This window comes from Leuciscus leuciscus, assembly GCF_965113295.1.
Source record: "Leuciscus leuciscus genome assembly, chromosome: 2".
Lineage (NCBI taxonomy): Eukaryota > Metazoa > Chordata > Actinopteri > Cypriniformes > Leuciscidae > Leuciscus > Leuciscus leuciscus.
Genome location: NC_138726.1, coordinates 891,205 through 908,164, shown reverse-complemented (window position 1 = coordinate 908,164; position 16,960 = coordinate 891,205). Strand labels below are relative to the sequence as shown.

The 16,960-nt window shown below is 40.7% G+C and overlaps 1 protein-coding gene across 4 annotated transcripts; it reads right to left on the bottom strand.

Annotated features, from left to right (window-relative positions):
* Positions 1-259: 259 nt before the first annotated feature.
* On the bottom strand, positions 260-16,813 carry LOC309492043 (kinesin-like protein KIF20A). 4 transcript variants are annotated; one of them, XM_082160931.1, is made up of 18 exons: positions 15,068-16,813; positions 14,878-14,973; positions 12,787-12,906; positions 11,908-12,046; positions 11,123-11,307; positions 10,403-10,493; positions 10,161-10,334; positions 9,040-9,151; positions 8,885-8,947; positions 8,023-8,166; positions 7,782-7,944; positions 6,568-6,744; positions 5,992-6,131; positions 4,523-4,688; positions 2,782-2,893; positions 2,524-2,594; positions 2,332-2,451; positions 260-566 (listed from the first exon to the last, which is right to left on the bottom strand). In XM_082160931.1, exons 1-18 carry the CDS (start codon positions 15,170-15,172, stop codon positions 342-344), a joined length of 2,403 nt encoding a protein of 800 aa, XP_082017057.1. In that variant the 5' UTR covers positions 15,173-16,813; the 3' UTR covers positions 260-341. The 4 variants fall into 4 exon arrangements, with proteins under 4 accessions (XP_082017057.1, XP_082017056.1, XP_082017059.1 ...); XM_082160930.1 differs by having other exon boundaries at positions 7,782-8,166; positions 15,068-16,374; positions 16,414-16,813; XM_082160933.1 differs by lacking the exons at positions 260-566; positions 2,332-2,451; positions 2,524-2,594 and having other exon boundaries at positions 2,779-2,893; positions 4,468-4,688; positions 7,782-8,166.
* Positions 16,814-16,960: the final 147 nt, after the last annotated feature.

Sequence of the window (16,960 nt, the reverse complement as noted above, 5' to 3'; positions counted from 1 at the left end):
TATTCACGTCCTAGTCGAGAGGCGTCCTGCAATTGCGTGAGGAACCTGATTGGTTTATTCATTAAGAAGAATTTATGAATTACAATCATAAAGATGAAAGTGTTAAGCATGAACGAATGAAATACATAAATCAAATAAATACCTTCACCCTCATCTTCTCTTATTGTCAATTATTTTACATATTGAATTACGATGTACGGTAGGTACAGTAGGTACAGTGGAAAGTCGAAAAGAGATTTAAAAAAAGAAAAAAGTGGAAGAAGACTTTAAAATAGACTTTATTACACAAATAAAAACCTTAGTAGAAACGTTGAACAAACACACAGGGCTCCAGTTCATGATCAGCTGGGCTTCTTCCTCAGAGTCGTGGCTCTCACAGACTTTCTGATGGTGCGGCAGAGACTCCCAGTAGACGGAGGAGTCATGGACTCTTTAATGTTGAGCAGAAGACCACACCGCGGACGAGACCCGACACACGCACTCGCACGCTTCACCTCCTCACGCAGACGCCCGATCTCCTGCTCTCGAGCGCTGGCATCGCTCTCCAAACACTCCGCTTGCTGCTCCTGTCAACACACACAGCTCTCAGAACGAGCGGAAACTTTCCCGTCTCTCTTGAATCAACACTGAAGTGACTTAAACTGCAGTTCATCGACTGGCCACTAGAGGCCGGCTGCAGAAGAGACTCAATCCCATAAACCCCCATGTTAAAATGCACAACTTTACAGCAGAATAAAACATGTTTACAGCCTGGTGCAAAAAGTGGTTTTGGTCTATATAGCTAATTTTGTCCATGACGCCTGTGAGGGGGGGAGGGGGTTATAACTCAGTTTAAATTCTATTAAAGGGATACTTCACCTCTGGAAAGATGAATGTGTATTTAAAATAGGTAATTTATGTAGAAGAAATGTGAAATTATTTTTGAATTTGGAGAATTCTAGACTGAGAAAGGCCAGAAAATTTATTTTTGGCATGTGGATGAAAGACAACTCCCAGAATGCACTTGCTTCACTGCCCTAGGAGGAAACTCCCAAGCCACACCTACCGGTAAGAGCGCAGTTGAAAACAACAAGGCTAGGCTACTAGTAAGTCTCCGTGACGAGTTTGAGATCGCCCAAAATGTCCGGGAATCGGCTTTTGCGTTCTACAGTCGCCATTCATCATGTTTACTGTGGCGAGCAGGACGAGGCTGAGGGGCGCGGGAGAACAGGACGAGGTTGAGGGGCGCGGGAGAACAGGACGAGGCTGAGGGGCGCGGGAGAACAGGACGAGGCTGAGGGGCGCGGGAGAACAGGACGAGGCTGAGGGGCGCGGGAGAACAGGACGAGGCTGAGGGGCGCGGGAGAACAGGACGAGGCTGAGGGGCGCGGGAGAACAGGACGAGGCTGAGGGGCGCGGGAGAACAGGACGAGGCCATTGACGTTTTTTCTAAGACGGACCGATCTCGTATCTCACGGAGTGGGAATTTTCTTAGCAATACTAAAACGCACATCAACCGATCACTTGTTTAGCGTTCATGTAAACACTACATTCAGATTCACCAATCGGAATGAATTCAGTTAGATTGAAACAAAAGGTGTGCATGTAAACAATGAATGGCGACTGCAGAAAGCAAAAGCCGAATCCCGGACATTTTGGACGATCTCGACGGCCGGACATGTCTGGGAAAAAGAGGATGGTAACCCCAAATACTCAGCTTTCTCCTACTACTCCGCTTTCTCCACAGAACAAGAGCCTGCTAGCTTAGCTTCCAAAGAAAAATGGCTGACACTGTGTACTCTGTGAGTGAGATCCCTCTATGGGTGGGTTGAACATGCGGGACAGCTCCTCCTACTGGCTGTAGTCTTTAGCCTCTGGGCAAAAAAATCCTCTGATGACACAAAATGACGATTTTTGCGTCATCGGATTTTTTCCAGACAAAAAAAAACAAAACAAATCTCTCGTCTCAGGGGGACATGAGGGAGGAAAGCACGGTAATTCGAAAATACTTCAGGTTTTCTACTAATACAAAGCTTAATGCTAAATCCTGAAGTATCCCTTTAAGCCTTAAAGTTCTGCATAATTAAGGGCGCAGCCACTTGAGTGACAGGTGGATTGTCGCAGATGTCACTACTAGCCGTTTATCTGTTAGCGTCACCTCAGCTAATCCGCCTTTTTGCCCATTTCGTTTTATCCGGGAGTGACGTGCTGCCAAGATGGCGACGGCCGGCTCCGCCCACTTTGGGCTTCAAAAAAGCTCTTAAGAAACACTACGAGTGACGTCACACACACTACGCCCATATGTCTTTACGTTCTATGGTCAGCACATAGGTCTCATTCAAGTGTTCTAACCTGATTCGAGAGTCTGTTTTGTAGAGTTTGGACCTCCGCAAGTTTTTCCATATAGCTCTCGCCGGCTTCCTGAAGAGTCTCGTTCAACTCGCTGATGCGCCGCTCGAGAGACACGATCAGCTAAAACACAAAGCAGAACTCAGAGGTTTCTGCAGCAGTTTCAGGATTTCTTCATCTCTGTTGTGCATTTACCTCTTGCTTCTCAACACACAGATTCTCCACCGCACACTTTTCCTTGTACAGCATCTTATACCTTTCTGCATCTGCACAGTTGATTGAGATCATATACAGACAATTATTTTTATACTGTACAAGCTGTATATTAGATCTTTACCCCTAAACAAAACAGTCAGAACTTCCTGCAGTTTTACATTTTGAAAAAACATCAAGTATGATTTATAAGCAGCTTTCCATTGGGGGCCAAAAAAAGGGTCATGATTACACACACACCTGGGTCTATGGACGGCTGAGGGCTTGTCTGCATGGAGTTGTCCTGTTTGAGGGGTTGAGGACCAGAACACCGGCATTTCTGTTCCAACTCAAATACACGTTTCTCAAGCGCCTATAAGTAAAATGATAGTGATTAAACCACTGCAAGCAGTCATTGAGGCCAAGCAGACAGAAACGAGAACACATGCAAGCATGGCTGGAACAGACCAACTGCAACAATGAGCAATTAAAGACATTAAGATGATTTTAGGCTAAATTCCTGAAAAATTATAAATAGACATTAGTAATGATTTAATGGTTTATCACTTTCGACCAATAGGTGGCGCTGTGACCAAATTGATGTGGTGTGATCAGAGTGAAGTGACAATGACAAAGTTTGGTGTCAATATGCCAAAGCATTGCATGAGATAAAGCCTCAGTCGTTTGGGCACCATGCCTTAAATTTGTTGATCCAGAATACAAAAATGGTTTAGTCTATCAACACGAAATCCATAACTTTGTGTCGGCATAGTCTGGAGATGATACGGTTTCATTTTTGTGAAAATCAGATAAACGGTCTAAACTTTGAAAAAGTAGGTTTTTAAATAATCAAAATGGCAGAAAGTAAGTTTGGCACACTACGGCAAAATTGGTATATGTTCTCGGAATGACCCAAGGAAACTATTAAGACCAGTTTCTTTATAATTTGCAAAAATCCAAAGCTATTTGCATATTTTGAAATTTCATTATAACATTTGACAAGGTAGCACTGCCGCGAAACATTGATTAGCTTCAGGGCATGGTGACGAACAGTTTCATAACGATATGGTAATGTATTCGTAAAAGATTGCTTTTAAGAGAAAATACAAAAAGGTAGATGCCCAAGATCGCCAAAATTGTATTGTTTGATTCGACAAGCTGCACTGAATCTAGAGAGACCCGTTTAGTGATTTTTGGCTGAACCGTTCAGAAGTTAAGCAAAAAGAGCATATCTCCTGACCACTAGGTGGCACTGTGCCAAAACTGTGCAGGTGACCTCATGTCATGGTTGTCATATCACACACCAAGTTTGGTCAGAATACACTAAAGCTTTGCAGAGATCTAGCCTCACGTCCATTTTGGCGTGCTCCATTTCGAATTCGTTTGATCATCATTCAGAACCGCATCATTCAGAACCAGTTTGACAAATCAACTTGAATTCCATAACTTTGGTGGCATGATCTGGTTCAATTTGTGAAAATCAGAGGAACAGTCTAAGAGTTTGAAAACAAACTGTTTTTGGAAAATTCAAGTGGCGAAAACTGACGTCATGCGGTGCAATCGAGTCATCGTGAAACGAGAAGTCAGAGAATCGTTTCTAGGCCTTACATTGCAAAAGTTAACAAACATAAGTGGCAATTTGTACAGTTGGTGGCGCTAGAGGGATCAAGTTAGAGACTCCAAAATTGCTGTGGTTAAAGTTCAGACTGTCCTCTATCGGGGTGCCAAATTTCATAATTTTCCATCAAGCCTTTCTATGGGCTGTCATAGACTTCCAGAGCGGAAGAACACTAGTACCTTTGGTGCTTCGACATCATCATTAAACAAGATTTGTCAATTAATAAATGCAACTAGATTGTTACATTGTCGGAAGTGCACAAGCATTTAATAGAAATCCCTCCTTCAATGCGAATCGGTGTAATTTTACCTGCGCAAACACAAGCCCACCTCTGCTCAAACATTCCCATCAAGCACTGGGGTTTAGATGTAAAGGTGTGTGTGCCTTAGCTCGCTCTTGCTCTTCGCTGTATTCGTCTATCGGGATGTAATCCTCCTCCAGTCTCTCCAGAGCGCACTGGTACGCGTGCTCTTTCAACGCCTCTTTATACATATCAAACGTGCTGTCCATCTTCTCCTCATAGCTCTCCTTCAGGTCCACCAGCTGACGACTGAAAACAGTTCAAGTCAAGATTTATACAGTGCTTTAACAATATAGAGCGTTTCACAGCAGCTTTACAGTGATAATAGGAGATTACAGTAACAGATTGTTAGGCTTTACAGCAGATCTAGAATAAAGTCATTGTCCAGATAAAGTTAGTTTTGATTGACTCACTTCCATTGCAAAGATCATTAGTTATTAACTTAGGGGCCGCTAACACGACACCGTTCTAACAGAAACTTTTCAATGTGTTCTGGCTGTTCATCCGCACAACAGTGTTTGATGCTTGAGAACACAAACCTTCCAAAACAGGATCCAAGGTGCAAGCGTTAAAATAAAATAAATTCTCAGCACAAACTTCAAAAACGCATATCTGAAAACGCTGATGGCGTGCACATGCGCATCACGTGTTTAGTCTATAGGTATGCACATTTAGTAGTGTAGTCTCAACAAATTGACCTCAAACTACCTGGCCTTAATGGAGAACTCCGGTCAATTTTAGCATTGAGCAAATTTTTTTGTACATTTGGAGTTCTGTCAGTACAGAGAACAACGACAAAAATCGGTGTTGCCTACACCGTGTTATCCTCTTTTTAAAATTTGCACCCTGTTGACTTCAATGGGGCCAGTTTTAAACCTGCTTTTAGCCTCTTAACATCCTTGATGTGTCATTACAAGTGCCCAGCCATTGTGAGTGATTCCTTCAGAGTGAACGCGGTGAATCTGACTGCAGTAGATGTGAAAGATATGAATAAAAGTGATGTTAATTCAGCCATCGCACATACCTGTATTTTCTTCCTGTTTTCGGTCGAAGTCCACAGTAGTCGATTGTCGAGTTCACGCACGTGATCATAGATACTAAACCTATGCGCGTGAACTCGACAATCGACTACTGTGGACTTCGACCGACAACAGGAAGAAAATACAGGTATGTGCGATGGCTGAATTAACATCACTTTTATTCATATCTTTCACATCTAATGCGGTCAGATTCACCCGTGTTCACTCTACAAGTGCACAGCCATTGTGAGGGATTCCTTCAATGACACAAGGATGTTAAGAGGCTAAAAGCAGGTTTAAAACTGGCCCCATTGAAGTCAACAGGGTGCAAATTTTAAAAAGAGGATAACACGGTGTAGGCAACACCGATTTTTGTCGTTGTTCTCTGTACTGACAGAACTCCAAATGTACAAAAAAATTTGCTCAATGTTAAAATTGACCGGAGTTCTCCTTTAATTCATTACAGTATGAATGGAAGGTTCCTCCATCAGGTGAAGCCTCCAGGTGTGACGTGACGCGCTCGGGTTGGTCACCTGTGCAGCTCCTCCGCCTCCGTGATCTGCTGCAGCATCGCGTCGCCCATCTCCTTCCGGATCTGAATCTCCTGAAGAAGATTCTTCCTGCGCTCGGCCATCAGCTTCGACCGCAAGCTCTCCACCAAGTTCAACAACTCCTGCCAGAGAACAACAAACATGTGGCAAAGCTTCCCATCTCTGCACTGCAGAAAATGCTGTTCTGAGCATTTGTCTAGTTCCCAGTCCAAATATTGAAAATTCTTAGAGATGTCTTTACTAAAGTAGTAAAATACCATACGATATGTCTTGTTTTCTGGGAAAATAAATTAAGTGATTTGTTGCTTAAAACAAGCAAAATAATCTGCCAATGGGGGTAAGAGTTTGTTTGCATTAAAATTATTTTTCTTACCACATTGGCAGATAATTTTGCTTGTTTTAAGCAACAAATCACTTAATTTTGATTTATATACCAAGAAAACAAGACATATCGTATGCATCTTGATTCAAGAATTTAGATATTTGGACTAGAAGACAAAAAACAAGTAAGAAGTGTTTTTGCAGTGTGAGCACAGTCATGTTGAAGTGCTCCAGCACCTCTTGGGGTAATATGGACACGTCGGCCTCATCTCCGTCCAGCAACTCTTCCTCTGACAGATATTCATCCACAGCCTGGTCATCAATCACTCCGTTTCTCAGCAACGGCTTCCCATCCAGACCCACCAGACGTGGTGCGAGAGACTCGATTGATCTCTGAGGTATGACCTGTAACACCTGACACACAGACCCCAGATGACACGGGCAATGGGACAAATGAGGCTTTGAAACGGTGAATCATTTTGCCAAAGCAATTCAATTGATTCACTGATGGACGCGCCACACGCTGGTGACCCCTGCTGGTCAGAACAGTGTAAATGCAGTGAAAACTCAGTCAAAACGTGCAGAAAAACAGCTTTTACAAACCAAGTGCAGTTTCACTGAAGCTGTCATCTATTAAATTCAATTAACAAATCATCTAATACCACTAAATATGAAGTCTATAATACGTTTTATTTTATTAATTGTAGAACTTATTGTTTATGAAGAACTTGGTTAAATCAGACCAGTAAGAGACTTAACTACAACTCTTTATGCCATTAAATGTCTACAAATGTATAAAACTGATCTGAGATCAGGTGAAAATCATATATAGACACTGGTTCATAGAGATCATCGCCCTCTAGTGGTGAATCATTGACATTTGGAAATCGTTATGTTGCCAACGATTTTCAGTGGAAAGTAGCTAAAACTAACTCAGAGTCGCTAAATGTCGCTAGATGGCGTAATGCGCTAACTGTCGACAGTTTACATCAGTTCTCTCCTAGTCCGTGCTCACACACTGTAATTTTAATATAGCCGAATGTCCAATAAAGCGTTTTTTTGATTTAGTGACTGACTGTGTTAACCAGCAATCCAAAACATGGCAAGTTGCTTTAAAAAAAGACGCTAAATGGGTCTGAGAAGTCGCTAATCTAGGTGACAAGTCTGTAAATTGGCAACGCTGGTTATGACGTAACGGCATCGTTTACTGAAATCACATGACTTTGGTAGTTTGATACACACTCTGAATCACTGGCTCCAAATAAATGAATGGAAAAGGTTCAGAAGCTTCAGGACCATCACTAGTTGACATGGTCAATTTGCTTAAACAGAGCTATCTGTAAACTTATGAATCTGTCCTACAAATAAATAACTATTTAGTAGCCAAATTGGCCGGTGAGTGAAAGTTAAATTTCAAACCCTGGTTATAATGTCAGTGATCGATCCCAAACCTGCTTGGCCACCGCAGAGAACTTCATCACATGGAGGGTTTCGTCGTAAGTCGAGGCGCACTGGTTGATGTTGACGATCATGCACGCCCGTCCTCGCCCGCAGAACATGCCCTGGAAGAGCCGGGTCAGCTTGCTCTCGCGAAACGGCACGTAACTCTTCATCCTTCGAGGATCAGACGCGGTTGTGAGAACAGAAGCGTGTAAACCTGCGGTTCTCCGTCTGGTGGGCGATCGCCAGTACCTGTAACTCTGGTTCCTCAGCGCTGCGATACACTTGCCCAGAATCAGCAGTGAATTGTTGATGTTTCCAGCTTCTTTCAGACGCTCCCCAAACGTTTTGGTTTTGTTGCATCTTTCGGAGCCGGCCAAGTCACAAAGTGAAAGACTATGCGAGGACAGAAAGACGTTACACTTTCAAAACATTTGCTTCACTGAATTTTTAAAGTACAATAAACTTGGATTTAAGTTGTTTCTACTTAAATTAGTTGAATCTTGTATAACATGTTGAAATTGCTTAAAGTCCCCCTGAGGTGAAACTCCAGCTTTTAATGTTGTTTGTGTCTATGTGGTGTTTTTAATGTGCTTTAAGACAAACCATGTGTAAATTCATAAGTCGACACCATTGCTGAGTATTTTCTCCTTAAAACTGCAGTGAACCAAAGACTTCTTGAAGACGCTTTGAAATCGCTGGTGTTTGACGTCACAAACTACCTTTGTAAACAATCAGATCAATGTGTGATCGTCAACCAGTGGAGCTGACTGAGTGGAGGCGGGGCTCATTTGCATATTCATAGAACCACAAATACTAAATGAGGCAAGCGTGTCGAGTTAGTCAATATTTTAAGGCATGAAGACATTTTTCATGGTAAAAACAAATGTAATTTTGGTGATCAGAGTTAAGGGACAAAATTGACTACAGGGGGACTTTAAATTTAAGTACAATCAACTTGGATGTTTAAGTCATTTCAACTTAACTTATTTTGATAAGTTACAGAAGGTCAGTTCAATGTAATTTAAGCAATTTTCAACATTGCTTGTGAGATACAGCAATGTAAAAATATGTTTTGATAACTTCTTGATCATATGTTTTACAGTTCACTTACTCCGACAGTCCCTGAACATCTGCTCCGTCGAGGCGGATCAGTTTGATGGTGAAGATACTGTGACTGTAAAACAGAAAAAAGGTTTTGCTTTTGCATGGAAATATATACTCCGTACTAATCAGACCCACGGGCTGCGACATCAGACTCATGATGACCTTCTGCTGGACGACTGGTTCATCTTGGTCGCGGCTGCGCTTCTGTTCTTATTGCCCACACGCAACACTTTACTGGCCTCCTCAGCATTCTGCACATTAACCCATCGCAGATCTACAACAAAACACACACTGAGTCTTTTAACCCTCTGGTGCTCTTCGGTCATTTTGACAAAAAAAAAAAAAATTACATTTGTTTTTTTTAGTATAGTTTTCTTTATCGGAATGGTACGAAACTTGAAGGATTTGGCACTTGCTGTGTGAATAAAACTAACAATCATGGACATGATTCGAACAGGTTAAATGGTCCTGTAAACAATAGTCACTTGTGCTCCTCGGTCAAAAACGAGCGCATTGGAAATGAATGGGAGACGAATTTTCCTCTAGTGGAAGCGTTTGGTACTGCAGCCGAACATCTCACTCAAAGCTCATTTATTGAGAGATCAACCTCATTTTTGTTTAGATTTAGAAACTTTAGATTTATGGCTTTGGTTGTCTCAGTTTTAGAGTAAAACATGTTTGAAAATATATATTTCACAATGAGTTTAAGTGTGTATATAATATTTTTGCAAATTTTTCATAAAAAATGTAAAATTCTGTAATTTTTTTCCGTTCACTTTTTAAAACTTCTCACTTCAGCAATAATCTGCCAAGTGTCGTCTTGGAAAAGTGACCGAACTTCAGTCTGTCGCTCTAAAGCATTCAAGATTTACGACAGTATAAGTTGGAAATGTAATTTTCAGGTCTATGCTCAAAGTGAATGAATGGATAACAAATAGTGAAAATATAATTTAGTACCATAAATCCCCCCCCCCAAAAAAAAAAAAAAAAAAACGAACAACATGATAGAACTAAAATAGTACATTAATTGAGGGAAAAAAAACAAACATGTAGGAGCTCCCGAAGGGTTACAGGCGCGCACACACACCTGAACGGACCGTACCTCTGATGTAGGAGCTCCCGGAGGGTTACAGGCGCACACACACACCTGAACGGACCGTACCTCTGATGGAGGAGCTCCCGAAGGGTTACAGGCGCGCACACACACACCTGAACGGACCGTACCTCTGATGTAGGAGCTCCCGGAGGGTTACAGGCGCACACACACTCCTGAACGGACGTACCTCTGATGTAGGAGCTCCCGGTGTTGTCCTCACACACTCTCAGCGCAGGCCGTCTCCTGGTTCTGCTGGCGGGGCCCGGCTGGAGCAGGTCGTACACGTGTTCGTTGTAGATCTCGTAAAACGCCACCCAGACGCAGTACAGGCCTTCATCAGCCGTGACATCGGCACTGTCCACTGGGAGACACGCGAGAGATTAAACACACGCTCACACACACACGTTTAGCCGTCGTAACCGCTTATACCTGTATGGTCATACGAAACACTGGAGAACGACAAACTGTTGACGGAGGAGTTCGAGCTTCTGCTTCGACTGGATCTTGTGGGTTCAGGATCCTGAGGAGAGAGAAGCCACACAGTGATTAAGCTTTAACACGACGAGTTTAAGAACCAGTTCATTAGTAGTGATGGAGGAACGTTGCAGGATTACAATAGCGAGAAACATTAACGCAGCATTGCAACCGGTGTAATTAAACCTGGCCAGTGTCTTCTAGTTAGCCACGCATTAAAGAACCATCTTTTAATAGAGTACATGTCTCAAACTGAGGAGAAAACTAGCTTGGATGTTCCCCGCAGGTTATTTTTAGGTTTAATTTTATAACCATATGTTATGCTGAAATGGGTCATTCTTTATAAAGTAGGCCTATATTTTGCAACAGTTCATTACAACCTGGATTGGATCAGTAAAAAAACAATTTCAGATAAATCCAATTGTATAGCTAAAAATGTTGTAGTATGGAAAGCATACAGATCACAAATATACGTGGGTTTGTAAGTTTCGTTATTGCGCACCCATCAATAAATATGAAGAAAAGGTTAATAGGACGTTATGGTAACGTTCTGCAATCCAAAAAAAAAAAAAAAAAGTTCCATTTCCATAACGAAACGTTCCTGGCTAACCAAAAACAAACGTTACAAATACGCGTTTTGGGAAACCAAAAATCGGCCGGTTTTGAAGCTCGTACCTCTTTGAGTAAACTGAAGAGCGCTGCCTTGGCGCTCTTCTCCACTTTGACTTGTTCCGAGTCCAGTTTCTGCACATCCGAGCTCAGGAACGGCTTCAGGTCCGCGTGCTCGTACTGGCGGCCCGCCACGTGCCGGAACACCACATCCAGCGCGCGCGGCAGGATCCCGGGGTCCTTCTGGGAACCTTGAACCGGACCGTTTCACAGGCGATGACGTCAAAGAGTACATGCGTCAAATGGTATGGAAGGCCAAAAGGGCCAAAACGTGTGCGTTTACACGACAGTTTCACATGTTTTGGCCCTTTTGACCTTCCATAAAATGGTGCGTTCAAGTCATGTCGTAAAGATTGCCACCACAATGTCGTAAATGCGAGTGGGGAGCTCGGGATTTTCTTTAAGCCCCGATCTTTACGTGTCAGTGAGAAACATGGTGGAATACCACAATACTTAAAGGTATTTAGCCGTGATATTACTAGAATTTACAACGAAGTAAGCGGATTGCCTGCACAGGACATATAGCATAAATATAACAATATAATGTAACTAAAAGTTTACAGTGTCTTCATGAATTAATAAAAAATAAAAAAGACACTTGACGCACATTCCTTGTTCATTTTCTGCCAGTAGATTAAGAACCTTGCTGTATTTGTGTGTAATTAAGAGAAAGTACTCCATCTTACTCCGATGAAAGTGACATGACCTTGTAAATACATGACCTTGTAAATACAATCTCAGGAGGACTTGAACACATCAGAAGAACGAGTATTTAATAAGGTTCAGTTCACCTTGTATGGTGTATGTTTTCCCAGCATTGGTCACGCCGTAACTGAACACCAATGCGTTTTTGCCATGAAGGAACTCGTGCACCTGTGAGCTGATGGTGCCTTCAAAACACTCGGTCTGGGAGCACTTCGGCCCAAAGATCTGCAGTTCGTAAAAAACAAAACACACCCCTTTAAGCCCTCATCCTTCCCTCGTGGGTCAAAATGACCCAAAGCCCTAAATTACTTTTTTTCTCCCCTATTTTTAAATGCAATTTTTTGGGAGATTGTAATTTATTTTATTTACCTTTAAAATACTGGATTTAATCAATAAATGGTAATCTAAGCACATTCCTCACTCTTTCAACTTAAATTCAAAATAACAGTTTCATGCATAACCCTTTTAATTCAGCTCTAAATATCTTACATTGAGTATCTTTGCCGACCTCTTGTGCGCGAAAAAGCGCGAAGCACAACTCGTACACCTGCGCGACGAAGCTCAACTGGTTCACCTGCGCGACGAAGCTCAACTCGGCTCAACTCGTAGACCTGCGCGACGAATCTCAACTCGTAGACCTGCGCGACGAAGCTCAACTCGGCTCAACTCGTAGACCTGCGCGACGAATCTCAACTCGTAGACCTGCGCGACGAAGCTCAACTCGGCTCAACTCGTAGACCTGCGCGACGAAGCTCAACTCGTAGACCTGCGCGACGAAGCTCAACTCGTAGACCTGCGCGACGAAGCTCAACTCGGCTCAACTCGTAGACCTGCGCGACGAAGCTCAACTCGTAGACCTGCGCGACGAAGCTCAACTCGTTCACCTGCGCGACGAAGCTCAACTCGTTCACCTGCGCGACGAAGCTCAACTCGTTCACCTGCGCGACGAAGCTGAAATCGTTTACCTGTGTGAAGCTGAACTTGTAGACCTGTTGGCCGATTCCCTTCTCGCTGCTCTTCATGCTGGCGGATCCTTTAGGAGCGTGAAGAGAGATGTTCTCCGAATCCTCCAACACAACACAGCCCTGAGAGGAGAGATAAAGCGGTGGTTAATTATGATTTCACTTTTCTAACTTTAGTTAGTGTGAGTTATTAAACATTAATAGTTACGACACTCAACATTAAAGTTACGACACTCAAAGTTCAAAGGGAGATATTTTCTTTTACAGAAATCGCTTTAAGGACTACAACAAACGGCTGGTAGGAACTACAACGAGCTTCTTCACGGGTAAGTGACATCACTAACCCTAAAGTTCACATAACCCCGCCCCCGGAACACGATTTATAGTTTATCATGACAGTATTCGGTAACACTTTAGAATAACAATCCGTCACTAATAAGTAACTATACAGGACTAATTAGTACTACATTAACACTTCAGCCACTACTATTATATACTACTGTCTTTTTTTACTCAACATTATTGATTACCTTATAAAGGAACCATCTCCTAAATTTGATTAGTTAAGCTTGTTTCTTTATTAGTAGCTGAAGTGTTAATGTAGTACTAATCATTACTTCCAGCATACTACTTATTAATAACGGACTATTACGCTAAAGTGTTACCGAATATGCTAATCAATGACTAGAAGATAGTTAACTCCACAGCTTCAAAAATTCATCAACTAACCATTCAGAAATGTCCAGTTGTATTCTATATGTTGTCACTTCTTTAGTCTCTCCATTGTCCGACGTTTATACATAAAATGCTAAGTGTTTTTGAAATGTTAAGTGTGTGAGGTAATCAGAGCTGCTAAAAGGCGCATGCACAAGTGTGCTCGTGAAGCTCCGCCCTCTGTGCCGGGAGCAGCAGCTCATTTGCATTTAAAGGGACACACACGAAAACTGCATGTTTTTGCTTACCCTTAACGGATGTATATAACTTCTGTTTTTGATTTGGCATTATCCGATCATTTTTGTGTTTTCTTTAATAGTATTCATCCTTCTGTGCCTTACACAACTGAACGCATTGTTAAACGTTTTATTACCTCTGAAGTAGGTTGGTAGTAAGTTGGTTTTCATCATATCTTAGCAGAACAACATCTGTAGTATCTATTAATAATACCTTGTCTGAACACTATGAGGTAATGTGTGGTGTTCCTCAGGGATCAATTTTAGGACCACTACTTTTTAATTTATATATGTTACCTCTTGGTCGTATCATCAGGAGACATGGTATATCTTTTCACAGTTATATGTAGCCGTATCTCCTGATGACACTGGTCAAATTGATTCACTTGCAAATTGCATCCAAGAATTAAATGACTGGATATCACAAAATTTCCTACAACTAAACAGACAAAACAGAAGTTTTGATAATTGGATCAAAAGCTCAGAGAGAAAAATGTACCCCTAAACTAAATATCCTGGGATTAAACCCAAGTAAAGTGGCAAAAAATTTAGGGGTAGTCTTTGACTCTGATTTTAATTTTAAAGCGCATGCCAGTAATATTACAAAAATAGCATTTTATCATTTAAAGAACATTGCTAAAATAAGACCATTTCTCTCAATACAGAAAAATTTATGCATACATTTATAACTAGCAGACTTGACTATTGTAATGCCCTCCTTTCTGGTCTACCAAAGACTACAATTAATAAACTACAATTAATACAAAACTCAGTAGCTTGAGTAATGACAGACCAAGAAGAGAGAACACATCACACCTATACTAAAATCATTACATTGGTTTCCTGTTAGTTTTCGTATTGATTTTAAAAACCTTTTATTAGTTTATAAAGCACTGCATGGACTTGCTCCAGCCTATCTTTTAAAAATGCTTATAGTATATGAACCTATAAGGACACTCAGATCATCGGATTCTTTACTTTTAACAGTACCACTCAGTAGAACTAAAAGATTTGGTGATGCTGCCTTTAGCCGCTACGCTCCTCGCCGCTGGAATAATCTTCCAGAAGTAGTACGACGTGCTAGAAGAATAAATACTTTTAAATCTAAATTAAAAACTTATCTTTTTAGCCTGGCCTTCCGTACCTGTTCTTCATTGCTCCTCAGCTCTTCTTCACTGAAAGGCCGAACTTTTAAGTAAACTCGAAGCTGCTGTTGCTCAGAGATCTCAGCGCTCTCGCTCTGCACACAAACACCACACAGGGCTATATATATATATATATATAAACATAAAGATGGACATTATGTGTTATAAACGTTTTTGCAATCTTATAACCTGTGATGTTATGGAGGAAACTCCGGAAAGTTCTGGAAGAGCCGCATGATAAGGTTCACAAGCCGTCGACTCCATCGCCAACACTGTGTCTTCATCCATATCCATAACCGTCACCAGGATTATATTGTCGTATAACAGTTATGTTCTTAAAGCAAGTTCAGGTTTCACAAACTTGAAGTGTGTGTCAGTGGCTTAGAGAAGATTAAACGTTTGAAACAGTTTCGGACATGAAAACGAGCTTTAATAGCTCAGGTGAGATCTTACCCAGAATGCATTAGCCACACCTGCTCATCAATCAGCTCTTAAAGACATTCAGCACACCTGTAAGTTCATTAGGGTGTAGATTCACTTCAAATCACAGGTGCATTCTGGGCTTTCGTGACTAAAAGTTGTCAATATATTTAGCTTTTAATGTGTGGCCTATAATATAATAATAAGATGGTAGAGTTGCCTGAACCTAAAATATTAGCAACACTTAACAATAAAGTTCATTGGTTAATGTATTAACTATCATGAACTAACCGTGAGCAATACATTTGTTACAGTATTTATTAATATTTTTTACTGTTCGTTAATAAAAACACAGTTGTTCATTGTTTGTTAACAAATACAACCTTTGATTTGAATATTAGTAAATGTTGAAATTAATATTAAATAAGTTTAATAAATGCTGTAGAAGTATTGTTCATTCTTAGTTCATGTTAACTAAAGTAACTAATGAACCGTATTGTAAAGTGTTACCGAAATATTTATATTCTTACAAATTCACATTTTAGGTTTTGTGAGAGCTGCACATTTATGTAATTCCTCATATTATCATACATTCTGCTTTTAAAGTTTACATGAAAATGGCTTCCACATTGAAGCAAAAATACTTTGTCTATTAATATGATGTATCAATTCAGAACACATTTAACATTATTGCATTAACAAAAAATTGAATTTTACAGCATTAATCTTGAATAAAAACATCATATTATGCGAACCGTGTGTAAACTTACTTCTGATTATAAATGTGTTAAATATCACAATTAACATTATCCTAGATCAATAAGTGATGAAGTATTGCTCATTGTTAGTTAATGTTATCATGGTTAACTAATATTACTATAGACTGTATATATAATTTCCCCAGGGAAAGACATTTAGCTTCAGTTATGGGGCTTGAAAAGGTATTTTAATTTCATTCACACTGTTAATCTACGCTTTTGGGCAGTTTAACCTCTTATTTGTGTTTATTTTATAAAAAATATACATATATATTTTTTTTTATAAAAAAATAAAATCTTTGCCCATCTTAAAAATCACTAATTTTTCAGTGTTTCACTGAATCGCAGGTTTAAAACTCATTTCTTCAGCAGAACAGGATGAGAATGAATATTGGAGCGCAACTACTTTCCCTTTTAAGTTTGCTTCAAAGAAAAAGAGCATAGATCTTCAGTTACGGCGCTTCAGAAGGTCTAGATTAACTTCACTTTCACACATTTATCTTTGCTTTTGGTCACGGTTTACACTTATTTATTTAGCATCATCAAACCCTGAAAAACCATAAATAACTCTTTGTCAATCTTATACATCAACACTCATTTTTCAGAGTGTTTCATTGAATCGCATGTTTGGAACTACATTTGAAGTGGATCACAACAAAAGTTAATAGTTGTCCTAAGACAAGGTTCAAAATTCATGTATGATTTTAATGAGAGGTTTTGATCCACTTCTAATGTTGACTAGTGTAGTTTCTTCTTCAGAACAAGATAAGAATCAGTAGCGCAACTTTTCCTTTAAGTTCGTGTTCAAACGAGACCAAAACGCATAGATCTTTCTACAGCTGGAGTACGAGTAATGAAGTTGACCGTGTGTGTGTGTGTGTGTGTGTGTGAATAAACAGCAGAG